The sequence below is a fragment of the Salmo salar genome, chromosome ssa13, assembly GCF_905237065.1.
Source record: "Salmo salar chromosome ssa13, Ssal_v3.1, whole genome shotgun sequence".
NCBI classification, from domain to species: Eukaryota; Metazoa; Chordata; class Actinopteri; order Salmoniformes; family Salmonidae; genus Salmo; species Salmo salar.
Window position 1 is genome coordinate 42,960,473 of NC_059454.1, and position 26,282 is coordinate 42,986,754.

Genomic DNA, 26,282 nt, shown 5'->3' on the forward strand with positions numbered 1-26,282 from the left:
ACAGCAAAGGCCAGACAGGACTGAGGAGCATGATAAAGATACAACACAAAATATGTTTTTCCTCTTATGCCAAAGAACCAGTTACAAAATGTGTAGATTGCGATTTTCTCTGCTTGTGGAGTGTTGACTTCCGTGGCCTTGTGAGGATGGATCCAACTGGTCCCACACTTCGACACATTCATGATCTTTGGAAAGGTTCACCATCACTGGTTCAATTTGATCTGCCAGGGAAATCTCAAAACACAACTCAAAGGATGGCCAATCTTCAGATAGAGATACTCCACATAATGAAACAATCGTCTCCAATGACACACTAATAGAAGAGTAACTACCTTTAAAATGATGGTATCATTTGTTTTAGATGAAGGCTGAGATTGTTTTACCAATTCTTATATGTAACCTAAGTTAAAAGAGACAAATGGGACTCAATTTTATGCATTTATTCATGTAGTTATTTCACTGATTCAAAGGCTCAAGGCTGGGTCAGCGATTTAATAGCCAAAAATACTCTAGATTTTGTGGTTAATTTCTTTATCATCTGCTTTCTTCACTTGTTCTCTTCATTTCTTTTTTTGGGACCATCCTTCCATAAAAATGCCACAACTTTGAAAAGTGCATTTCTTCAAAACTTCTTTTTCCCCCTCCTCCTTTCCCCATAAAAACATTCCCCCCATCTTCAAGGCTTATGAGGTCACAAATTCGCAAACAAGAAACAACCAACATTTTCCCCCAAAGGTTTTATAACCATCCTGTTCAGACACACAAACAACCTTCTCCTTTTTACACAGCCAGAGAAGAACAAAAAAGATTAAACATAAACTCCCAAACCTTTTGTACAGAGAAATCAAACTAAACAGAGAAAATGTATTTTATATTAGTCCATGTTTTTATCCTCTGAATTCACTCCCTCTCAGGTTTCTGCCATTTTAATGTGGGAGGGGAGGGAGATTCACACATACCAGGTACAGGTCTGTGTCTATTGACATGAGGCTCTGTGTGTAGTAGGTAATATCAGTCAGTCCATCATACCACGCTTCTGGTCGGTCTGTTTTTTTTTATATGGATTAGGAACCAGTTGTATGTCTAGAGGCCATTTTTCCAACAAGTCACCCAGTAATGTCAATGATGGTGCGTCTGTGTGTCATCAGTTTCAATCTTTCAGAGTAGGCAAGATAAATCGTGTGTATATGTTAAGAGTCTCAGTGTGGGTAGGTCTAAGCCAGTCCGAATCCCTCTGAGCATTCCTGAATGGCCAGCAGCAGCATGTGTCTCAATTTCTCGTAGCTCTCGTAGGCTGGGAGGTCCAGCTGGTTAAAGCTATATAGGAGAGAAGGAGAGGTTAGGAAGGAATCAACGTCAACCAACAATAGATTGGATATTTTCATTCAATACATGGGGTGAATCTCCAGTGTCTCACCTCAAAACATCAGGCGGAAGATAACGTAAGAGCACTTCCTTACTTCCCATTTTGAGGAGGACATGAAGCCTAGACTAAGGACTTTTTGATATTGTGTGTGCACTTGTGTTATTTACCAGGTATGAGCTGTGTGGGTGTACATTTCATTACCAGGTATGAGCTGTGTGGGTGTACATTTCTTTACCAGGCGTGAGCTGTGTGGGTGTACATTTCATTACCAGGTATGAGCTGTGTGGGTGTACATTTCTTTACCAGGCGTGAGCTGTGTGGGTGTACATTTCATTACCAGGCGTGAGCTGTGTGGGTGTACATTTCTTTACCAGGCGTGAGCTGTGTGGGTGTACATTTCATTACCAGGCGTGAGCTGTGTGGGTGTACATTTCATTACCAGGCGTGAGCTGTGTGGGTGTACATTTCATTACCAGGTGTGAGCTGTGTGGGTGTACATTTCATTACCAGGCGTGAGCTGTGTGGGTGTACATTTCATTACCAGGTATGAGCTGTGTGGGTGTACATTTCATTACCAGGTATGAGCTGTGTGGGTGTACATTTCATTACCAGGTATGAGCTGTGTGGGTGTACATTTCATTACCAGGTATGAGCTGTGTGGGTGTACATTTCATTACCAGGTATGAGCTGTGTGGGTGTACATTTCATTACCAGGTATGAGCTGTGTGGGTGTACATTTCATTACCAGGTATGAGCTGTGTGGGTGTACATTTCATTACCAGGTATGAGCTGTGTGGGTGTACATTTCATTACCAGGTATGAGCTGTGTGGGTGTACATTTCATTACCAGGTATGAGCTGACGGTAGGCGGTCGGTGGAGCGGTCGTCGCGGTGGATCTGGAACTTCTGTATTCCGTTCATGCCCTCCAGCGCTGCGAAGCCCTGCAGAGGAACCTTGGACGTGCCCGTCACGAACTGCAGGAACTTGGCTCTGTCCGCCTGGTCGAAGGAACGCAGGGCCCGCCAGAACCACTGGATCTGAGGTGAGAAACAGTCAGGGTCACACCTACACTACACAGACCAGTAGCACATAATCAATATTAATGCATAGTGTATAATACAACCAATAGACCCATCTGGTATGTGTGACATCATTGGTGCTGGGTTGTACTCACCAGGCACTAAACTACAGAAAACAGACTGCAAAAGGGAGGGACTACCTGGAACTTGTCCAATAAGATTGCGACCCGTGTCTGTATGCACTTGTATGGAGCTGGACTGGTACTCTGTGTGTGAGAGAGTGTCTGTCTCTACCTGTATGGAGCTGGACTGGTACTTGTGGTACTCGGTGTGTGAGAGAGTGTCTGTCTCTACCTGTATGGAGCTGGACTGGTACTTGTGGTACTCGGTGTGTGAGAGAGTGTCTCTACCTGTATGGAGCTGGACTGGTACTTGTGGTACTCGGTGTGTGAGAGAGAGTGTCTCTACCTGTATGGAGCTGGACTGGTACTCGGTGTGTGAGAGAGTGTCTCTACCTGTATGGAGCTGGACTGGTACTTGTGGTACTCGGTGTGTGAGAGAGAGTGTCTCTACCTGTATGGAGCTGGACTGGTACTCGGTGTGTGAGAGAGTGTCTCTACCTGTATGGAGCTGGACTGGTACTTGTGGTACTCGGTGTGTGAGAGAGAGTGTCTCTACCTGTATGGAGCTGGACTGGTACTTGTGGTACTCGGTGTTGGCCTTGAGGTCGTCTATATCTATAGTGGGCAGGCCAGATATGAGCAGCTCCAGCTCCTGCTCTGTGAAGATGGAGATCAGCCTCTTGGGGATGATCTCGTAGAAACCCTCCAGATAGGCTGACAGCTGCTTACGGATCGCACCTACAGGAGGAAGAGGAAGAGAGGGAGTGACTGTGTAGACTAACACAACTACCATTTCACACAGGTAGTACTTCACTACAAGACTTTCAGCTGTGCAACATTTGACAACGTATGCGCCTATTTTATAAGGCTAACTAATAAATGTATACCATGTATAAAATATGTATATTACTAATTTGGGTGCTTGACTGGATGTTCACAAATGTACTTTTAAATGCTGGGTATCTGTAAAGCACTTTGTGACGACTGCTGATGTAAAAAAAGGGCTTTCTAAAGTACATTAGATTGATAAATGTGTCAGGTGTCTATGTGTTGGTGTTGTCTCGGTTCTCACCAGTCATCTTCATCTGACAGACTAGGTGGACGTACTCCTTCTTGTTCTCCTCGGTGACAATGATGTTGCCTCCGTTAGGCTTCAGGTCCCGCACCTCACACACACCAAACTCCTGGACCTGGAGGGAGAGAGGGGGGGGAGGAAGAGAGGAGAAAGAGGAAGGGAAAGAGAGAGCGAGAGAGGATGGAGAGAGTTCAGCAGAGCCGCCACAGAATTAAATAGAATCTATGAGGGGTTCACTGGCGAGAGCGAAAAGATAAATATAACTTTTTACCGTCATTTTTAGTCATGGCTGGCATCTGTTAGTTATTAAAAATCTGACTTAATTATCTTGAGGCACTCAGTCGCATAATTAGCAGTTTTCTGAGTTGGGTTAAAGGGACAATTCCAGAAGTTCAACTTCACATTCATCATGTCCGGCACTACCCCGACCCAACGTATGTGAAAATTGGCCGTTTCTATGTTTTGTATTGAAAGGTTTTCCCAATGGCATCATCTGGTGTGCATCATGTGACTTCAACCAATTAGTTGGCAATGCCTACTCGTAATTGGTTGAAGTCACATGATGCACACCAGATGATGTCATTGGGAAAACCTTTCAATACAAAACATAGAAACGGCCAATTTTCACATACGTTGGGTCGGGGTAGTGCCGGACATGATGAATGTGAAGTTGAACTTTTTGGAAAATGTCCCTTTAGTATAAAAGAGACGAGAGCGTGCGCACACACACACACGACGTACCTCAGTGCTGAACGTCAGCTCATAGCCCAGAGTGGAGACATCATTCTCCAGCAGGTAGACAAGGCCCTGGAAGAATGGGTAGTCCTCACTCTCCATGTCTGTGTACCTGAGGACAACATAATACCGGCAGCTAAATCAACTACTGAAATACTCCACAAATTAACAAAACATCTCTTGCTACGTACAAGTACATCTCAATGATCTGAACACCGTTTCCCTTAGTGGGACCAAAAAAAAAAAAAAGTGGTATTGAATTGAACAATAGTTCACAGATGAAGGGTTATACTGAGTACATGTCATTGTGTCTGCAGCCGAGAGGTAAGGCGCAGTACCTGCCGTCCTTGCCCAGGAACCGCTTCTAGAAGCTGCTTGTGAAGTAGTGTGTGTGTGTCCACAGCCCCCCTACCTGACACTCTTGCCCAGGATGTGCTTGTAGAAGCTGCGTGTGAAGTAGCACTCCAGCAGTCGGTTGTCGTACACGGCCTTGGCCACCACGCGACCTACGAACTTGAAGTAGCTGAGGTGGTTTGGGTTGCAGTGGGACGAGGGGTTAATGGTGTAGGTGACCCTGTCGCCGGGCGAGGTGCGGAACAGGGCGTACATGGCGTTAAACATCTCCCTGGAGATGATCATGTACCACTCTCTCAGCAGACCTCCGGCATCCTGACCCTCCTCCCCTTCAAACACTATGTACCTGGGAGGTGGGGATGAGGGATGAAAGGAGAAAGAAGGGGGGGAAGGAAATGTAGGTCAGTACACTTGACTGTCATTCTGTCATGTGGAGAAACAGGCAGAGAACAGAGAGAGAGAAAGAGGGACATGAAAAAAATAGACACCACAAGAGACAGAGGAAATAAGAGTCCCCGTTCCTTACAGTCTGTTCTTCATGTCCTCGGGGCTCTTGCGGTGCAGCTCTCTGTAAGAGTCTTCAAACACGTGGTCCCTCCTGACGTGGACAGCCATGTCCTCCTTCCTCAGACCCTCGTCCAGACGCTCCAGCTCCTGACGGAAGTATCTGGAGGGAGGGAGTCAAATTAGTAAAGAAAGAACCTACAATGTTATCATGAGAGACACACGTTCCACCTAAAGGACCAGTGTTTGACCTGGAGCGATCAGGGTTGTGTTCATTAGGGCAAGCAACCATATTAAAAAGTTTTGCAACAGAAGACAAAATTAGAGCTTTTTTATTGGACAAGTGCAGGATGTCCCTCCCGGTTTCATTCTACTGTCTTCCAGTAGGTGCCTAATGAACACTAAAGAAGCCTTCCTTACTTTCGCTTGACGTCAAAGTCGAGGATACGGATGTAGTCGACCAGCACAGCGAAGGGTCCGTCGGCCAGGTGGGTGGTGGACTGACGCAGAATCTGGTTAAGCACGGTGCGGTGAGTCTCTGTAGAGGGAAGGAAGGAGGGAGGGAGACAAAGGGAGAGAGAAAGAAAGGAAACATGTCAGTCGCATTTTAGGTCTTGAATGATCCAGGCTGAATCTCAACATTATGTTCCTTGACTCCTCACGTCCCCTCTCCTCGTCTCCAAGGGGGAAGCTAGGAAATCACTGGAGGAAAATATCAGCTTTCCTTTGACGTTTTGAGAGTCCGGGAAGGAAAGCGGATGCAAGGGAAATACATGAGTCACCCCCTGCTATACCCTCCCATCGCTGCTCTCAAGTCCCAAAACTCACCGGCAAAGCGGAGGAACTTCTGTGTGTCGGGAGGCAGGTTGGAGGAAATGTGCATGGAGGAGGGTTCCCTGGAGAAGAAGGGGTCCAGAGAAGAGGGGGTCGCGGGGGTGAGGGGTGCGGGGGACAGGGGGGGAGGCTCATCTTTGATGTGGGACAATTGGCTCTCCCTGGTGTCCCTGACAGGGGGCTTGCTCTCCCTCTCTGTGGCGTGGACCAGGAAGAAGGCCTCCACCGCCGGCTGAAGAACTGAGGGAGAGAGAGAGGAGGGTGAGTAGACCCAAACTCATCCAATAACACTCATTTTCATTTTAAAAGTCTTATTTTTACAATTTTGTGGCCATTAACAAAACCCTGTTCCAATGTTTCATTGCTTGAGTGTACAATCAATACCACGACTTCTTATACTTTCAGCACATTGGTTCAGGGGGAGGGACATATAGCACCCAGTAAGGTGTAGTAAAACGTAGTGCCACAGTTTGAAGTTTACTACGGTTAAAACATACCCAGAACGGCATGCTGATCATGTGACTCCTCCAGTTCCTTCAGGCACTCCCCGAGCATGTCCCACAGCTCGTCTAACAGAAGCTGCTCGCTTAGCAGGGGGAGGTCTGGGAGACGCTCCTCTGTCTCGGATTGGCCGTTGCCTTCTTCATCTGCATGAGAGAAGGAAATACAAAGCACACGTTAGACGAACTGAACCATGTCAAATTATACCCATACCATGGTATTTACCTTATAGTTCGATTGGCTCTGGCTGCATTCCAGGTCCTATTTTTTAGCAGTTGTGTCGCACATCTCTGACGATGTATGGTTTATCATATGAACATGGGTCCTGAGACTTTAACATCTTCAGGTGTTATGAGATGTGATAATCTGTGCAGTGTGACTGCAACGAAGACGTCCTGGAACGCACCCACTGTGTGTTGTGGTTAATGGCCCAATGCAGCCATTTTATATCGACATTAAGTACCTTACTGTAATACATTTCCATTCAAATGGGCAAAAATTGCTTTTTAGCATAAAAACTTTCTCAAGCAACAACTTCGCTAGGACTGTCTGGGAATGGTCTGAGCGGGAGGGGAAAACTAGCTGTTATTGGCAGAAAGGTCAAGAACTTTTTGTCGTTTGCCAATGAACCAATTTACCGCATGGTGACATCACCATAGAAAGACGAAAGCACCGCCCATGCAAACCTGCCGATCAGAAGATCCGGTGTCGATTTTCAACCAGCAACTATCAGGAAATAACACTGATCAAATGTTTTCACACTTTTACAGTGTTCGTTTCTTCAGCTGTTGTACAATATGATACAAAACACAGGAAAAACTATTTTGACTACACTGAGTCTTTACGTGATTAGTGTTGCGGTAGTTTAACGGCAGTCTTACCCAGGGGTGCAAGGTCCTGCTCCAGAGGGGATGGCTGGTCTACATCCATGGGAGACTCATCCCTCTGGGCTGCCTGGGGCTCTGACACTGACCCTACCTCCGACTGGAGAAGGAATGGTAGGGGGAGGGTAGGATGACAAAAGTAGGTGCAAAGGGGGAATATTTGGGCAGATGGGAAGAGCGAAAGAGAGAGACAGAAATGTGATCAATATAAAAAGGCAGACAGTTTACTGGAAAAATTAGTGTACCATGCTGATTCATGATGACATTCTCATAAACCTGCAGACAGAGAGGGGGTGACTGGGAGGTGAGGTGACCGGGAGGGGGGCTAAAAGCATGAAGCCATGACAGCTAGCCAATACAAACCTCATCACATCATACAGTAGAGAAAGCAGGCAGCACCTCCATTCCAGAGCTGGGTTCAAACACTATTTGAAACCTTCCAAATAATTTCAGCATCTGCTCTAGACTGCCTGGTCATTCCAATACAGAATGCAGTGGATCATTGGCAGCACATATCTCCCATCGCAGTCTGTTTTCTGCTTTCATCATGTCAGCGGTATGGAGGTTGTCAGTGTGAGATTGAAATCAGCCTACCGTACCGCCCGCAAATGCACCGATGGTGTCAGTAGCAGTGTGTCGGTATCCGTGTTTGGAATAAGATCAATATGGGACTGTAATCGATAAATGTGAGCGTATGGTGAGTATGAATGTAAATCAGACCTTGGTTAAAACAGTATTTGCTTTCTTTTAAATACTTTAGCTACACTTGAATGAGCGTGTCTGATAGAATGGAACCAATGCTAAAAGTGCAAAAAAAAACCATCTGGTACTATTTGAACCCAGGTCTAATGAATAAGCATGTAGTCAGTATGCATCATTTAGTCAATAGTGTGGATCAATAGGCATGTAGTCATGTTTGCTCAGAAGCAGCAGTAGTCGGTCAGTGCGTGCGTTGCGGCCCATCATGCTAACCGTTGCAGCGCTCGCCGTGCCAGGGGCAGGGGGGGCAGCGGCGGGGGCATGGGAGGCAGCCACGGAGGATCCGGCGATAGAGGCGGAAGGCGGGGGTGCCTGCTGGAGGCGGCGTGCCCGCTGCCCCTCTCTCACCATCTGGATGATGGCATCAGCCTCGGCTTCAAGCTGACGTACCGCCGCCTGGATACTGCTGGCAGAGCCCAGACTGGTGGAGCCTGGACACACAGGAGAGACCAGTTACATAACACTGACCCAGAGCAGAGAAAATCTAGACTAGAGAAGCTGACATTCTTGATTAAATCAGGAAAATAACAACCTTGCCAGAGAAAGCTGTCAACCAGCCACATCTTTTGCTAGTTTTTTTACTTGCTCCTAATTTTTGAAAATGTTCAGTTCATTTCTAAAATGAACAGACTGATGACTCAGCCATTCCTATGAATGATTTTGCCGTGTGTATGTGGGAGCGTGTGTAGTAGTGTACGGTTGTCCTACCTAGTCGTCCGGTCTGCTTGGCCTTCTTGTTGGCGCGGCGCGTGTCCTCTCGGAGTTGGATGATGACCTGCAGGACCCGCAGGAAGAACTTCTGGGTGGACGTCTTCGAGGTCAGGGAGGACATGCAGGGTAGCTGCAGCTCCCGTCCACCCAGCGTCCGCTTCTGGGCTGCCACGATCACCACGCTTTCCGAGCCGTCGAACCTGCGCCCCCGCCAGCACGCGAGGACGGGCGACAAGGCGAAGTACAGTCATTATACAGAAATGGACCAGTGGTAGAGTACTAGGCAGGCAGGCAACAAGGCAAAAGTTGTGGCTTAAATGATCAGACAGACGGATTGACGAGTAAACGAAACCTTACAATTGCTGCCTTTGCACTTCTTAACCTTTTGAGCATCATGACCATGTAAAACTAAAGATATTCTTTCCGTTTCAAGCCTTGCTTTGTGGTTTTCCTATTTCTCAACACCTTGTGGGTCTCTATTCTCCCACCTGAAAGTGTGTGTCGTATTTAACTGAACCTGAATAGGTCAAGTTCACACTAGGAGAGAACCAGTGATGACTATCCATTAATATGACACTGTAATCTCCAGAGAGCCGTGTCTTTATGAGAGCTAAATGTCAACCTAATCACAAAGCCACCTTCTAAAAAGCTGCTCCAACAGGATACTGTCATTAATACTGTGCATTTAGCCTCAAGATACTGAAATCCTCTACAAGTAATCACTTCACAGTCTTCCTTGTCCTACTATGTAGCTACTTGAGTTAGACACTTAGCTTAATCTGTGTCTAGCAAACTGGGCCTAACTGAAAAGCCTACCTCTGGACTAAAATTTTAAGTGATTTTTAGTCTAGGAATTAGGACAATACCAGTATAGCAATATTTTTTCCAGGGCAAAAATTAAAACACAAAGCAGACCAAACTCTTAGATCATTTAAAAACCTTCTGTATGTAAAATATGGAATATGGAAAATAAATTAATGTGAATCTGGAAGACAATGTTTGTTTCAAACTTTCGAGGCTGTTTACCTTAAGAAGTTCTGTTCCCTTTACACGATACTAACGAGTGTCATGATACTGGTATTACCCCAGCCCTACTAGGAAGGGGCTTAATCTGGGTCCAGAATAACAGCTGGAACTATTTTCCTCCCCAGACACCTGTCTGTCTGTCCCTAAACCCCCTCTCTCTTCACCTGCTAGAGAGCTTTCCCCTAACCCCTAGCTATCCCAGAACTTCTCTCTTCACCTGCTAGAGAGCTTTCCCCTAACCCCTAGCTATCCCAGAACTTCTCTCTTCACCTGCTAGAGAGCTTACCCCTAACCCCTAGCTATCCCAGAACTTCTCTCTTCACCTGCTAGAGAGCTTAACCCTAACCCCTAGCTATCCCAGAACTTCTCTCTTCACCTGCTAGAGAGCTTACCCCTGACTATCCCAGAACTTCTCTCTTCACCTGCTAGAGAGCTTACCCCTGACTATACCAGAACTTCTCTCTTCACCTGCTAGAGAGCTTACCCCTGACTATACCAGAACTTCTCTCTTCACCTGCTAGAGAGCTTACCCCTGACTATACCAGAACTTCTCTCTTCACCTGCTAGAGAGCTTACCCCTGACTATCCCAGAACTTCTCTCTTCACCTGCTAGAGAGCTTACCCCTGACTATCCCAGAACTTCTCTCTTCACCTGCTAGAGAGCTTCCCTACCCCTGACTATACCAGAACTTCTCTCTTCACCTGCTAGAGAGCTTACCCCTGACCCTATCCCAGAACTTCTCTCTTCACCTGCTAGAGAGCTTACCCCTGACTAGCTACCCAGAACTTCTCTCTTCACCTGCTAGAGAGCTTACCCCTGACTAGCTATCCCAGAACTTCTCTCTTCACCTGCTAGAGAGCTTACCCCTGACTATCCCAGAACTTCTCTCTTCACCTGCTAGAGAGCTTCCTACCCCTAACTATCCCAGAACTTCTCTCTTCACCTGCTAGAGAGCTTACCCCTGACTATACCAGAACTTCTCTCTTCACCTGCTAGAGAGCTTACCCCTGACTATACCAGAACTTCTCTCTTCACCTGCTAGAGAGCTTACCCCTGACTATACCAGAACTTCTCTCTTCACCTGTTAGAGAGCTTACCCCTGACCCCTGACTATCCCAGAACTTCTCTCTTCACCTGCTAGAGAGCTTGCCCCTGACCCCTAGCTATCAGAGAATTTCTCTCTTCACCTGCTAGAGAGCTTGCCCCTAACCCCTGACCCCTAGCTATCAGAGAATTTCTCTCTTCACCTGCTAGAGAGCTTGCCCCTAACCCCTGACCCCTAGCTATCAGATAATTTCTCTCTTCACCTGCTAGAGAGCTTGCCCCTGACCCCTAGCTATCAGAGAATTTCTCTCTTCACCTGCTAGAGAGCTTGCCCCTAACCCCTGACCCCTAGCTATCAGAGAATTTCTCTCTTCACCTGCTAGAGAGCTTGCCGGCCTTCAACCTGGCAGAGAGGGAGGTGTCCTCAGCCGGGGCATCAGGTGACTGGGCGTCGGCCCGGGCTCTCCTCTGCTGCTCCAGGTTGTACTCACGCAGCTCAGCCAATAATGTGCCTAGAGAGAGGGGAAGACCACCAGTGGTCACCAACCGGTCGACGACAAAGCCTTGCGTTCCAATTTATTTATTTTTTCGTGCTGTTGACTGTAAGTGCACCTAATTCAGCAGCGCTGGGAAGGCAAAGTATTCCAATTTTGAACCATTTCCTCGACCCCCCCTCCCCCCAAAAAAGCTCATTATTATGCTCACTCAGCTGTGCCTCACAAGTAATACAACAAATGATCTATTACCAGTGGGCTCATATACCTACAATTTTGAAATATAAATTTCAAAATGATCTGGGAATAACAACGTTGGCAGGGAAACTCAAGCATAGCCAATATGCAGTGATAATGTATTGGGCCGATAGCCTACTGCACAAACCTCCTTGCTACAGTACTGTTTTTGATTGGTTAATGCTGCATAGGCATAAAACTAATCAAATTTGTTCACACTTTTACAGTGTTAGTTTCATCAGCTGTTATACAACATGATATAAAACAGATTTTTCACTCTACTGTGCATTTAAGTAAAATCTTAAAGTGACAATGAAACAAACGCACCCATTGGTAGTGTCAGCTATCTTTGAATAAAAACACCTTGAACGTGTATTGTGTAGTCTACTGACGCATCTGTTTGCAGTGTGTATCCCAGGTGTCTAGCCCATGAGGCTAGTAGACAGCACGGTGTGTGTGTGTGTTTGTACCAATCTGTTTGCAGAGTGTGTATCCCAGGTGTCTAGCCCCACTCAGCAGCAGACGGAGCACAGTGTCTCTGGTGGTTCCATCTCCTCTGGACAGCTGGAGCAGGATGTTGGCTGCATCCTCCAGACCCTCCTCTGAACACGAGTGACTGGTCAGCACCTGGGAAGGGGAAGTGTGTTATTTATTAGGTTCCAAACGGAAGAAAACGGACTGAAACCGGGAGGACCTTCCTATGCTCTGGTCAAAAGGAGTGCACTATAGGGGGAACACGGTGCCATTTCAGACGCTGCATTGAATTGACCTTTGTGCCCGGGCACCTGAAAGTGACTTGGTTTAAGTTTCCCTAACTGTTACACCAACACATGCATCTAGCCACGTAGAGAGCGATTAGCTTCCCCAGTTTGGGAACCAGTGTTTGTTTTAGTGGTCATTCAGTACCTCGACAGAGAGCTGTAGTTGTTTCTCAGTGAGTCCAGTGGAGGCCAGCTTGGTGTCACTTTCAACACAGAGAACGGTCGCTCTATGCTTCCCTGTCGGGACAAAACACACGCATCAATATTATCTTCCGCTATGGTGCGTTACCTTGTAGGGCGCACGTAGATAAACATGACCACACCCCTTAGTATTGCTCGATGGGTATTATTTGCTGTGTATTATGTGGAAGCAGCAGCGCTTGTAAGACTAAATTCCCATCTGGGACAATACAGTTGATGTTTTCTCATCCCACTCAAATAGAAAGTGATGTCAGTGTATTGCTTGTGAAGATGCGAGTTGTTCTCACCTGTGGCGCTGGCTCCCGTAGTGGTGGGTATAGACACTATAGCTGTAGAGGTCTGGCCTGTCCCTGAGGACGAGCCCTGCGCTGCAGCCACTACCGAGGCCCCCGACACCACCCCGACGCCTGAGACCACCCCTACAGTGGTCCCCTGAGCAGAGGCGGAGACAGAGCCTGGAGCGGCGACGGCTGCACCGGCAGTGGTCTGCGAAGTCGGGTGTCCGGCAGGGACTTCAGTAGCCTTATTATCGGGCAGGGCGATGGAGATGAGGGAGAGGAGACGCAGGAGCTTCTCGGTTAGCAGGGAGGAGCGTCGTATCACTGGGTGGGAGAGCATATTCATCAGCTGGCCCAGAGGAGAAGCCTCCAGGCTGAACTGAGCCCCGTCTGCCTCCCCTCCCGCCCCCAGGGGAAGAGTCTTCATGGAGGCCTTGCCTTTCCTCGACACATTCATGTTGTCCAGCTTCACCAGCAGGTCCCAGAAGTCGGTAGAGATGCCAAGGGACTGGGGGGTGATGGCCGCGCCACAGGCGCCCCCGCCCACGGAGTTCTGGGCTGAGGAGGGGGTGTTGGAGGAGGTCTGGGTGGATCTAGAGCCTCCTCCTGCTGTTCCGGTGACAATAGAGGCAGCAGCACACAGACGGGAGTCTAGTTCAGAGGTGGAGGAGGAGAGCAGGTCCTTACAGCGCTGCTGGGTGAAGTGACTGGGGAACACCTGGAGATAGGAGAGCCACACATTACATTGACAATTCACAATTTCCCTGACATTTTCAAACAAAAGCTCTGGTCAACTGGCAGTTATCCATCAAACACACCATTCATAAATCAGCAAAGTTTTTCGACCCGTGTTCACCACCCATCCAGAGTACGAAACAGTCTCCTACCTTGGCCAGTTGGATAAGAGTATCCAGTACGTGTCGACAGACCACAGGGGCGGCCTGGGGGTGGATGTGTACGGTCGACCCTCCACCCCCCTGCACAAGTCACCCCCGCCGCACCCCCCTGTACCCCTCCTCCCAGGGTCCCCCCGGGCCCTCCTGACGTCCCCCCCGCAGAGTGCCGGTCGGCATGCTTCCGTCCCGACGCCCGCTGGATCTGGAAAATGTTTGTACGGCATCCTAGCGCCGCGTCCATGGAAACGGACAGCCAAGAGAGCTGGGAGGAGCTACGAGACTCCACCCGGTTGAGAAGCTCCAGAGAGGAGGAAGAAGAGAGGGAGGCTGAAGCGGTTGCTGCGGTCGTAGACCCTTTACTCCTCCGTAACCTCCCTGACCAGCAGCAGTCCTCTTGCCTCTGGCGTCTTCCAGGCGGGTGGTCTCGACACAAACCTCACTCTCGCTGCTGCGCTGCAGGATGGAGAGGAGACTGCGGATGACCCAGCCACGCGTCTGGGAGTGGTAGCACAGGTTGCGGAGCACGCGGTGCAAACGGCTGGTGTTGAGTTTGGGTTCGTCTACGAAGAGGAGGACCAGGAGACAGGACAATGCCTCGTGGTCCAGGAGCAGACGACCACGCAGACGCAGCAGAGAGTCCACACTGGAACTGGACGGTCTGGGGAGAGGACAGAGGAAAGGTTAGATGGGAGCTTGTCATACACTTTAAAAAGACTCATCTCTTACAGACTATCCCCACACCAATCCTCGCCCTCTCACCTGCTCTGGTTGGTCCCTCCTCCCATTTGGAAGGTCCCGCCTCTCTGCACAGCAAGGCGGGTGTACTGTACCCCTCGGTTACCCCCCAGGCGGCTGGTAAACGCAGGCGACCTCAAAATGGCCGACAGGGCCGAGCTGGAACTATGGCCGAACAGCCTCTCGTGCATCAGCTGTCTCTGACGAGCCTGGTGATGTCAAATTGACAAAACATGCAATCATGAAATGACTCCATAATATCCCAGTATATTATGTAGCCGGAACAGAACTTGATCATTTTTCTAATTGTATTTTCTGAAGTTATTCTATGCAAGTTCACTTTTGTTACATGGTGCTAGTGTGTAGTAAAACGTTTGAATCTTACACTCACCTCCTGCTCCCGGCGCAGCGCGGCTGCCTCGGCGGCGATGTCCGGGGGCATGACGGCCAGCACGCTGTCCTCCATGTCTTCTAGGACGGAGCGTCGCAGCTCCGAAGGGAGGGTCTGGATGAAGGTGACGGGGTCCAGGGGAGTGTCGCCCTGCGTGGGCTGCTGGGACAGCTCTCTACGCTGCTGTTCAGCACGTTGTTGGGCCAGGACCTGGGGAGAGGAGACAGATGAGACAGTTCTTTAACTAATGATCCCAATTTAGAAAAAAACGTATTAAGGCTTTAAAGCATTCATTAAGTCTTCCTAAGGCCACAGAGGCTTCAACAGCTTGAGTATAATGGAAATGTTAGGTGTTAGACCAAGATCACTAAATCTTCCCCTCTCTACACTACTCATAAGCATGTACACTACATGGCTAAAAGTATGTGGACATCTCATTGTAAAACCATGGGCATTAATATGGAGTTGGTCCCCCCCCTTTGCTGCTATAACAGCCTCCACTCTTCTGGGAAGGCTTTCCACTAGATGTTGGAACATTGCTGCGGGGACTTGCTTCCATTCAGCCACAATAGCATTAGTGAGGTCGGGCACTGATGTTGGGAGATAAGGCCTGGCTTGCGGTCGGCGTTCCAATTCATCCCAAAGGTGTATGATGTGGTTGAGGTCAGGGCTCTGTGCAGGCCAGGCAAGTTCTTCCACACCGAACTTGACAAACCATTTCTGTATGGACCTTGCTTTGTGCATGGGGGCATTGTCACGCTGAAACAGGAAAGGGCCTTCCCCTAAACGGTTGCCACAAAGTTAGAAGCACAGAATCGTCTAGAATGTCATTATATGCTGTATCATTAAGATTTCCCTTCACTGGAACTAAGAGCCAGAACCATGAAAAACAGCCGCAGACTATTATTCCTCCTCCACCAAACTTTACAGTTGGCACTTTGCATTGGGGCAGGCAGTGGGTCTCCTGGCATACCCAAACCCAGATTAGTCCGTCGGACTGCCAGATGAAGCGTGATTCATCACTCCAGAGAACGTGTTTCCACTGCTCCAGAGTCCAATAGCGGGGAGCTTTACACCACTCCAGCCGTAGCTTGGCATTGCGCATGGTGATCTTAGTCTTATGTGCTCCCGACGAACAGTTATTGTGCTGACGTTGCTTCCAGAGGCAGTTTTGAACTTGGTAGGGAGTGTTGCAACTGAGGACAGACAATTTTACACGTTACGCGCTTCAGCACTCGGCGGTCCCATTCTGTGAGCTTGTGTGGCCTACCACTTCAGAGCTGAGCTGTTGTTGCTGGTAGACGTTTCCACTTCACAATAACAGCACTTACAGTTGACCGGGGCAGCTCTAGCAGGGCAGACAGACGAACTGACTTGTTGGATATGACGGTGCCACGTTGAAAGTCACTGAGCTCTTCAGTACAGGACATTCTACTGCCAATGTTTGTCTATGGAGATTCCATAGCTGTGTGCTCGATTTTATACACCTGTCAGCAACGGATGTGGCTGAAAGACAAATCCACAAATTTGAAGGGTGTCCACATACTTTTGACCATGGAGTGTATTTAAGCTCAATTTTAAGCCCCACATAGATAATTTACAAGACAAGTCATAATACATAAAAGGATGATTATAAGGGTGATGTATTTTCGTTCCTCACCTCCTCCTGTATGGCAGGTGGCAGGGCAGCCAGGAACTCAGGGCTGACCTCTGTGACCCCGGGTCCTCCTCCCAGTACGGGGACAGTGGTGGAGGGGAGGATGGCGGTGGCAGGGGGGCGTGCTGGGGGTCGGATACCCAGCTGGTTCTGGAGCACCTCACGACGGATGTCCTCTGGAAGAGCTGCCAGGAAGGATGGGTCTACACCCTCTGGTAGACTGATGCCTGGAGAGGGGGGGGGGGGGGTGAGTGTAGGGCTCTACATTGCATGACGTAACACAAGGGTGGCCAACTCTCCCTCTGGAGATCTACGGTGTATGCATGCTTTTGCTCTAACAATCGAGGTCCAATTAAGGTCCTGATGAGCAACAGGTGATTAGAAGAACCATGTGTTAGCATCTGGTTGGAAAAAATGTGCTTCTCCAGGAGGAATGCCCACCACTGAGGTAGAGGGGCCAGAGAAACCAGCCAATGAGACTCTTCTTACCTGCCAGTGGGTCCTCATCCTCATTGCTGGTGGATGGGAAGGGCTCTTCCTGGATGGCCTGGGATTGGCTGTCTGCGCTGTCACTCCGGGGCATGGTCTCTCCAGGGGAGGAGACAGAAGTGGAGCTACAGAGGGGCAAAACATGAGCGAGGGGGGCAAAGCATGAGCGAGGGAGACAGAGAGGGCTCATCTTCCCCTCAGAGTCCCTGCCTAGATCACATTAGATCTGAACAGATCACATTGGTATAAGTAATATGTTACAGTAGTAGCTCCCTCTGATAGGTTAGGTATAATTTTGTTCATGTTTGATATACACCTATCCAAATCTTTTACATCTAAAGAAGTGCCTATGGGGTAGGGGCTAGGGTTTGAATTTGGAACGTATCGTTAGTATTGCCCGCCAAGACCCTCACCCTGACTCCGCGTCAGTCTGCCTGGCCGTCAGTCCACCGTCTCCACTCCCTGACAGCTCCTGTGGCAGATGGACAGCCTGGGTGGGGTTGGGGACGGGCTCTTCCTGCGTGGCAGAGGCGGGGCTACTGGTATCCATGGGAGACCCTTCCAGTAGTGACAAGCCCACCGCTGCAGGCTCAGCGGTCTCCACGATGTCTGGACTCAGGGAGGCTTGGCGGAGGGGAGAAGATCGGGGAGAGGAGAAGAACGAGTGAAGGAGTGGGGAGGAAAATATGGGAGAAAAGGGGAGGAGAGAGAAGAAAAATTGTCAGTTAATACACTAAACAACTATGCATAGTCTGACGGCAACAACGTGGTTGCATGAACACATATGCTCCGTTGCAAAATCTACACTAGCACGACACTTTGAAGCAATGATTAGGGCTGTGGCAGTCATGACATTTTGTCAGCCGGTGATTGTCAAGCAAATAACTGCCCGTCTCACTGTAATTGACCATTAATTACCAAACCCATTTACCAATTCCTTGCTTCCACGCATAGCCTACAAGTCACAAATGCAGACCTTTGGAACATCTACATTTTATAAAGTCTAATAATTCCATGTAATATAGCCTACACCGTCACAATAAATCCATGATCTATTTTAGACGGGTCTAAAGAAGCATGATATGAAGAAAATGTAGTCTATTTCAGAAGAACAGAATAGCATACTCTGAGTTGTCCTTATTTTAGGTCCTGATCTGGATATGCCATATGGCTGTGGGCTACACTAGTTCACTTAGCAGACAAGATTTGCTTCGAATTCTGTAGCATTATTTTATAGTATGAAGAACACAACTGAATACAATAGAAAGTATATTTTCTCCAAACGATGAGGAAGTGTGCACATTCAGCAATTCTGTGTTGAGCTGTTAACAAAGAAACAGCTTCTCCTATATGCTTAATTTAGAGTTAATTATGCAACTTTGGTTGTGATACAAACGTTGGGCTATATGTTTTGATTTTTAATACATTGTAAGGCTTCATGATCCGACTAATGATTATTTTTTGAAGAAATGAAAGGCATGAGCTCTGCTTAGTTTTTGGCTAAGACTGCACACACTTCACCAGTCTCATTCACAATTTGACAAGCACTTGAGATAATGCCTCAAATTTCCCGGCGGCATCCCCTTTGTGCGGCCGTAATGCCCCCTAAAAAAAATCCATGCCTTTTGCGGCCAGTGGGCTGAATATAATAATTATAATTCCCTTCTCCCGGCTGCGTGCCCTGAAGCACTGCTCACTCACATGGCTCAATTATCATTAGCCAATGCCCCTCACATGATCCGGTCTTTCTCACAGGCTACAAGTGAAGACAGACATCGTGGACGCAACGGCGTGTGTCCTTATCCAATTCCGAGGTGCATATTGAAGATATTGAAAGAACTCTCCACATTTACTTTTCGTCAGCCAACAAGATGAATACGCCTAACAAACAGCAAAAGCACTAGCCTATGTCAATCTACTATCCCCCATCGTACAAAAGTTGACCTATTCTATTCTGTGAGAAATAAACGTACCAAAAAGTTATACGCTAATATTGTCACCCATCAGACTATTCTTGATTAACCTCTTGTCTTTACATATAAATAATATAAGTGTGAAATTTGAATGGACCATTATTATGCACCCGTCTTGAAACTGGCAGAGGTAAAAAATACATATGCACTTAAAGGGATGGAGGACGCTTTTCCCGTGGTTCATTTTCATGCCAGCCAGGTAGGCTATACTCCTGTTGTAAATATAAACAATGTGCTTAATATTAGGAAAGTTGTGAAATAAATATAGTATGGCTAGCCTGTAGAAAGCTGATGGGATCCTCTTTTTAAAAAGAGGCCATCACTCTTTTTTCTCACACAATTGCATAGCCTATAGAAATGTTGCACAACATGAGCTTGTGGGCTCTCATGAAGTGTTTGATTAGATTTTCCATTTCATTTGCATTGATGTCAGAGTGATTAGAGGGACAATAGAGTGCTGAGTACCAGGCAGTTAGCAAGTTTGGTAGGTTACTAATGACCATCAGCAGCATCAGATCTTGGAGAAGCCTAATTACTGTGACTAACTGGTCACTTGGAATTTGACTGCCGTCATAACTCGTGACCGCCGATGTGGCGGTAATACGGTCACCGCAACAACGCTAGCCATTATGGCTATATTCAAAAGGAGATCGCTTAGTCAACAGCATCACTGCAGATACAGATGTGTGCCCTTACTGCTCATCAGTCACTCTGTGAAAGAGGGTGCATTCGTTTTGCTACCCTGGTGCCCTGGGTGGATGAGACCAACGGAATGGTCTCAAATGTGCAAACTCCACCAACCGGTGCGCTGGGAAAGCTAAAACAAAACACAATTCTTACAGTTTCAAAGTTAGTCTACCTTCCCTGCCTCCATCCACCGCTCCTCCTCTCTCACCAATAGTGGGCACCGGGGACATTTCCATCTGTGACGCCTCCACTTCGCAGGTCGGCCTATCGGATGCCGCCGCAAGGGCTGGAAGACCGGCCCCTGCCAGGGCGGCCAGCGAATTGGCATGCGACTCGGCCAGGAGCAGGTCTGCGATTGGCTGGTGGACCTGCTGGCTGATGGCAGTCTCCAGGGAAACCAGGGCCTGTTCGTGGGGGGCGGGGGTTGTGGGGGTGACCTCTCCTGAGGGGGGAGCGGTGAGGAAACCATCTGAGACCCGAGGGGGGTCCAGACACAACACACCACTGCCCTGGGCCTCACCTTCTGAGCCAGGGGAGACACAGAACAGAGACAAGTTAGACAGAGTTCGGGAGTCCTAGGTTCACTTGACCTCCTTCTGATGGAACAACACACAGAACACGAGGGATGAGTCAAACTAACTCAATAGTGATATGTAGGTTCACCACTTCAGTTACACATAAAGTACAGAGACAGGTCCTACAGGTGTGCTAGAATTGGAATAGATTAAAAAAGGGAAACTGGCTGAGGGAACCAAGGAGAGGTTTGGGGAGCACCGAGTTAGAGGGGTACAATGATATGAATGAGCCAAAGCTGATTTTTTCCTGAGTGAGATTGGTGTGAGTTGGGCAGCACTGAGGAAGGCAGTAAGTTGTATAGTTATCTCCCGTACGGGGCGCACTATCCTGATCCCCAACAACAACACAACTTACTACCTCACCACAGCACAGCCACAGAAGGGTATGGGTTCCACATCCATATAACACACGCACAGAAGCACATTATGTTACATAGCAACATCACCGTGTAGCTCACTTGGTAGAGTAAGGCACTTGCAACACCAGTGTTGTGGGTTCGATTCCTACGGGGGGACCAGTATGAAAATGTATGCACTCACTACTGTAAGTATCTCTGGATAAGAGCGTCTGCTAAATTACTAAAATGGAAATGTAACTACAGTGTCAGTAACATTTTCTCCCCCCAAACTATTAGTTGCAGAGTAAATGTCCAAGCCAAGATGTCAGTCCCATGGTTTCCATGGTAATAGGGTCCTCTGGGTCGTCTTGGCGTTGCCGTGGGAAAGACAGTAGACTGTATAGTTATCTCCCAGATCTGGTGTGATCCTAAAACTATACAAACTACTACCTCACCCCACAGCACGCTACTCTGTGTTCGTCCGTCTGTCTGCTGGCTTCAAGAGGGTCCAGACAGAGGACACTTACTGGGCCAGAGTCCATTCAAACACGCACAGAAAAAAGACAGAAAATGTGAACAGAAAGTTATCTGGAAAGAAAGGATTCACTTTCGCAAAAGGGTTAAAAGTTAGCCTCAATCTGGTAAAAGCACTTGCACTCTTACAAAAAAATGATACTTAGTATAGTGTTGGCATTTAAAAACAAGGTGCCAGTACCAGCAGTGGCCTCTCCAGCCACACCGTTGACCGTCCCCAGTCCCGAGCCCTGTAGACTCTGCTCCCTGGCCTCCTCTCCTCCTGTCCTTCTGTCGTTCTGCTTGGCCTCCTCCTCCTCCGCCAGCTGGCGTCTTTTCTTCTCCCTCCTCTCCTCCAGCTCCTCGTCTCTCAGGGTCTCCAAGTGTTGCAGGATAGGAACCTTCACCACTGGGAAGGAGAGAGATGGGGTTAGAGGGATGGGCTGGGGTGTACAGTGTGTGTGTGCGTGCAGCTATAAGTCTTCATGAGTAACTGTATGAATCAGCAACTGTGAGAATCACAGAAAATCATATTTTCTCAGTAGTCAAACAGCAGACTAGTAAAAGACTGTCGTACCTGCTACACAGTCGTGCATGCTCTCAGCGTCCAGTACTTTACACTCATCAGTCCATCGGGTTAAGGCAGTGGGGATACTGGACAGAGTGCCTGGAAAGATACATATTTGAGATGAATTCAACATAATTCAATGAAAGCTTGGGCTCCCGGCACAGACTAAGCACCTAGGGACAGTTTCCAATAGATTCAGCCTAGTTCTGGACTCCTTCTCCAATGACAGTATTTCTTAGTCCAGAACTAGAGCTAAATTGGGTCTGGTAAAGCGGCCCATATAGTAGACTGGACTGGTGGACAGCGAGTGTCATACCTGCTTGTCCTCCGGTGCTGCTCTGCTCGTGGAAGAAGTCGTCGAGCAGCTCGTCGTCGGAGCGGGCGATGATGTGCACGTCCTCGTTGCCCACCAGGAGACGTGCGCGGCCGCGGGACTGCAGGGGCAGAGAGCTGGACAGCTGCAGGATGTCTGCTGCAGCACTGGGACCTAGCAGTCTGGAGGGGAGGAGAGAGAAGGCACATACACATTTAATACACAGCAGTTGATCGTCTTACAACACTGATACATATTCACACACTTAATCATATTCTCTTCTAACGCACCGACATGAACAAACACTTTCAGAACCTATGACCTTAGAAATGGATACATGAGTACAGCAACTATAATCAATACTTTGTTTTTGAGGTGCGATTGATTTAGCATTTGGGGGACTATTCCATTGGTTCCTTTGTACGTACAAAATCAAAAGCTGCTTAAAATGTTTGACAGAATCTGACCCATGACCTAGGAAAAGTCCCATTAATTAATTGTAGCATCTCCGTCTCACCTCTGCAGGATGAGTGGGGGGTTGGGCTGTCTGTTCCCGGGGTAGTGGACGTGTATCGTGTGGCCTGTGTTGGCGGTGAGCTGACGTAGCGTTCTCTGGCTACGACCCATGCCCTGCGCCAGGCGGTTGTTGGTGCCTGCCCCGCCCAGCGTTAGGGAGCCGTGGTCGGCGTGACGCACCATCAGGGGGTGAGAGCTGGGGATGTTGCCTGGGGAGGGAGGGATGTCAGCTGATGGGAACACGATAAACAGAGAGAACAGTTGCAGACATTAGGGGGACACGTAGTGACACAACCCCGTCATTCTACATACTGCTATATGGCTATTATAATATAGGCTATTGCTACATAGCTATTCGTAAGTCTATGTCTTTAGTGTTAGTTGTTCATTAGGATTTAAAAAAAGAGAAACTACTTTGAGAAATCAGGGCCCGTATTCATAAAGCGTCTTAGAGTAGGGGTGCCAATCCGGGATCAGTTCGGTCTTTTATATTATGAATATATGGACAGGGGGGAGCTGATCCTAAATCAGCACTCCTACCCTTGAGAAGCTTTATAAATATATGGGCCCAGTTCAATAACATAGAAGCTGCCTTCTAAATCTATCCATACATTCAAAACAAAGACTATGAAAAACAAAGTGGAATAAAAACACCAATATGACTCACCGGTGGTGGAGAACATGTTGTCAAACTCTATGATGAGGTCATCGTCGCGGTCAAACCTCTCGAAGCGGATGTGTGGCGCAGCGTTGATGTCTGGGAAATCTTCATCCAGCTCCATCTCCGAACCTTCATCGTCGTCATCCTCATCTCCTTCTTCATCATCCTGAGAAACAGAACATGGCCTATTCAGACTCTCTTTTCTTTCTTTACACTTTGTTATTTTCTCCATTACAAAACTCATTCTAAAGTAAGTAAATGGATACCATTCGAATGTGACCAAGCCGGTTCGAACCCAGGTCTCCTGTATAATAGCCTGCCAAGCCGGAGCCAATGCAAATCCTCACGACTCAGACAAGGTAACTGAACACACACAAAAAAAACACTCCTTCCAGAGTCTTCAAACTCTTCCTCACCTGATCCTCCTCCTCTTCCTCTTCTTCCTCCTCCTCTTCGTCCTGGCTGTCTTCTTCATCGTTGCTGCCACTGGAGTCTTCCTCCTGCGTGTGCTCCTCATCCTCAGGCTCCAGGATGTTCATAGAGTCTACGGTAGAAGACGGAGAGAGGACAGTGAGCGAGACCAAACCACCCAACACACTTGAACCCTTTTCACCCCAATAACCCCATTTAACTAAATAAAACTAATTAAATAGATATTTCATGTATTTTTGGAGAGGATGTTGTGAAAATAAAATATCAGAACCAGCACTTACCTTCTCGGTTGGCCTGTAGAGTAGAAGCCTGACTGATATTGGAGGGTGCCTCATCCATCAACACGTCCTCTTGTGATTCGTCCTCACCACTGCCACGTCCCACTGAGTTAGAGCAAACAACCAATCAGAAACAAGATGATGTATTGCATGTGCCCGCCCCTTTCTTCTACACCATCCCATTTCACTCTGATGAGTCCAGTGGTGTATTCAGACAGGTGAAACCTTAAAGTAACATTTGTTTTCAAGAGTTTATATTCTGTTAGCTCGTACCCAAAAATTGTTATTGACTCCTATACTCATGTGGCCAAAGCGTAAATCCGAGAAAAAAATACTAACAAAACCCAACTCAAACTTCTCTCAAATGATTGCCATTTCCCCCTAGAGGATGATGAGCTGGGCGATCAGTGGTCTATACACATTTATAAAAAATAAAATAAAAAGAATAAATCGGTCATATTTAATAGAAATCTGGAAAGACGTTTACTTTTAGAATGTTGCAGATAGAGATTTAATTGAGGTGAAATGAGACCTCACTTGTGTTCGAGAAAATGCTTTTCTAATTGAACGGTTTGTAACGTTTCACCCTTTTCAACAGTCTCCTGGATTCCAGACTCCCTGCTTACCGATAATAGAGCTGTTGACGGCACCGGTGTCTCTCTCCAACAGCTCGTCTATCAGATCCACCAGCTCGTTCTCCACCTGCATGGCCGTGGTGCTGAGCACCTCCGGCTGTCCAGCGATGACTGCCGTGTCTCCCTCCGTCTCGCCGTCCATCAGGTCACTGTCTGTTCCCTGGGCCCTGTGACTGCCCTCCACCAGAGTCCCCTCAGCCTCACCAGAGTCACCTGCAAAGAAAATGGATTCAGTGAGATGAACAGTAAGCCAAGAACAGTCTAAAATGTGAGTTTCCCATTTCCCCGTGGTTCTGGGGAGCATGTGGGTGTCTGTGTGTAGTAACATATTTGTTACTACATGTGTGTATGTCTACTATGTGTATGTGTTTATGAGTGCAACGTGTGTGTGTGCGCGCGCATCACCTGTGGTACCTTGTGTGTTGCTATTGGAGTCCCTGGTGGCTCCCACAGTGTCGTGCTCAGCCTTGTTCTTGCTGGATCCCCCCTTCCCTCCAAACAGGCTGCTGGGCTGGTTGACGATGCGGGACAGAGTCTCTAAGGGCTTCAGAGCTGCATTCACTGTGTTTGCCATGTTGGGACTGAGATAACAAGTCAATGGTGAGAAAAACATTTGTATTTATTTATTTTACCCCTTTTTTCTTCCCAATTTCGTGGTATCCAATTGGTAGTAGTTACAGTCTTGTCTCATCGCTGCAACTCCTGTACGGACTCAGGAGAGTCGAAGGTCGAGAGCCACGCATCCTCCGAAACACAACCCAACCAAGCCGCACTGCTTCTTGACACAATGCACATCCAACCCGGAATCCAGCCGCACCAATGTGTCAGAGGAAACACCGTACACCTGGTCAGCGTGCACTGCACCCGGCCCGCTCCTGGCCCGCCACAGGAGTCGCTAGTGTGCGATGAGACAAGGATATCCCTGCCGGCCAAACCCTCCCTAACCCGGACGACGCTGGGCCAATTGTGCGCCGCCCCATGGGCCTCCCGGACACAGCCAGCTGTGACTAAGCCTGGACTCAAACCCAGAATCTCTGGTGGCACAGCTAGCACTGCGATGCAGTGCCTTAGACCACTGCGCCACCTGGGAGGCCGAGAAAAACATTCTCAATGGAAGGAAGAGAAGGAGACATTCAGCGATTTGACCACAGGAGTTGAGAAAATATGAAATCTACGCAAATTTAAGCAATGCGACGCCACAATAACCAATTGAGGGGGAGAAGCTCTTAAGCCAGCTTTGGCACCGTGCAAGTCAAGCTACCAGTGAACGTGCTGTTTTGCATGCTGTTTGGAAGAATCACCCACAGGGGGAGATTTCCCTGATGCCTTACTATAAAGTAGTAAGCAATGTGAATCCTCTAAGAGGGTGAGTAAGGGGTTTGAGAGGATCAGTGGTGTGTGTGTGTACCTGGACAGGTCAAGGCTGTGCGGTACTCTAGCCAGGTCGTTGACCAGTCCTTTCTTGAGGAAGAGGCGTATGATGTTATTCATGCCATTGTGCTGCGTCTTGGCTGCTGACGTGCTGTAGAAGCTAGAGGTGGACGGACACGACTCCATGATGGTGCTGATGATGCACATCACCGCCTGGAGCCTGGGGGGAGAGAAAAATTGGGAGTTTTCAGTGAAGCCTAGACACACAGGGACAGATAAAAATGCATAACGAATGCACTATGAATCCGTCCATTAGTCAAATATATTACCAATTTCAACTTTTGACA

At 48.1% G+C, this 26,282-nt stretch overlaps 1 protein-coding gene across 1 annotated transcript in view; it reads right to left on the reverse strand.

Annotated features, from left to right (window-relative positions):
* Positions 1 to 425: 425 nt before the first annotated feature.
* huwe1 (HECT, UBA and WWE domain containing E3 ubiquitin protein ligase 1) overlaps positions 426 to 26,282 on the reverse strand; it is a 92,017-nt gene continuing 66,160 nt past the window's right edge. Inside the window, exons 51-86 of the mRNA XM_045693301.1 lie at positions 25,973 to 26,155; positions 24,979 to 25,145; positions 24,556 to 24,777; positions 23,933 to 24,034; positions 23,636 to 23,763; positions 23,226 to 23,385; positions 22,560 to 22,788; positions 22,046 to 22,224; positions 21,739 to 21,828; positions 21,364 to 21,570; positions 19,908 to 20,258; positions 17,489 to 17,699; positions 17,076 to 17,200; positions 16,590 to 16,813; positions 14,930 to 15,139; positions 14,563 to 14,747; positions 14,184 to 14,461; positions 13,964 to 14,142; positions 13,795 to 13,884; positions 12,917 to 13,625; positions 12,574 to 12,665; positions 12,138 to 12,294; positions 11,313 to 11,448; positions 8,863 to 9,065; positions 8,368 to 8,585; positions 7,393 to 7,495; positions 6,508 to 6,657; positions 6,005 to 6,250; positions 5,597 to 5,714; positions 5,199 to 5,339; positions 4,731 to 5,018; positions 4,325 to 4,430; positions 3,581 to 3,698; positions 3,065 to 3,246; positions 2,214 to 2,404; positions 426 to 1,317 (exon numbers count right to left, since the gene is read on the reverse strand). Coding sequence (XP_045549257.1) covers positions 1,215 to 1,317; positions 2,214 to 2,404; positions 3,065 to 3,246; positions 3,581 to 3,698; positions 4,325 to 4,430; positions 4,731 to 5,018; positions 5,199 to 5,339; positions 5,597 to 5,714; positions 6,005 to 6,250; positions 6,508 to 6,657; positions 7,393 to 7,495; positions 8,368 to 8,585; positions 8,863 to 9,065; positions 11,313 to 11,448; positions 12,138 to 12,294; positions 12,574 to 12,665; positions 12,917 to 13,625; positions 13,795 to 13,884; positions 13,964 to 14,142; positions 14,184 to 14,461; positions 14,563 to 14,747; positions 14,930 to 15,139; positions 16,590 to 16,813; positions 17,076 to 17,200; positions 17,489 to 17,699; positions 19,908 to 20,258; positions 21,364 to 21,570; positions 21,739 to 21,828; positions 22,046 to 22,224; positions 22,560 to 22,788; positions 23,226 to 23,385; positions 23,636 to 23,763; positions 23,933 to 24,034; positions 24,556 to 24,777; positions 24,979 to 25,145; positions 25,973 to 26,155 — 6,781 coding nt within the window. The 3' untranslated portion in view covers positions 426 to 1,214. The remainder of the gene's footprint in view (positions 1,318 to 2,213; positions 2,405 to 3,064; positions 3,247 to 3,580; positions 3,699 to 4,324; positions 4,431 to 4,730; positions 5,019 to 5,198; positions 5,340 to 5,596; positions 5,715 to 6,004; positions 6,251 to 6,507; positions 6,658 to 7,392; positions 7,496 to 8,367; positions 8,586 to 8,862; positions 9,066 to 11,312; positions 11,449 to 12,137; positions 12,295 to 12,573; positions 12,666 to 12,916; positions 13,626 to 13,794; positions 13,885 to 13,963; positions 14,143 to 14,183; positions 14,462 to 14,562; positions 14,748 to 14,929; positions 15,140 to 16,589; positions 16,814 to 17,075; positions 17,201 to 17,488; positions 17,700 to 19,907; positions 20,259 to 21,363; positions 21,571 to 21,738; positions 21,829 to 22,045; positions 22,225 to 22,559; positions 22,789 to 23,225; positions 23,386 to 23,635; positions 23,764 to 23,932; positions 24,035 to 24,555; positions 24,778 to 24,978; positions 25,146 to 25,972; positions 26,156 to 26,282) is intronic.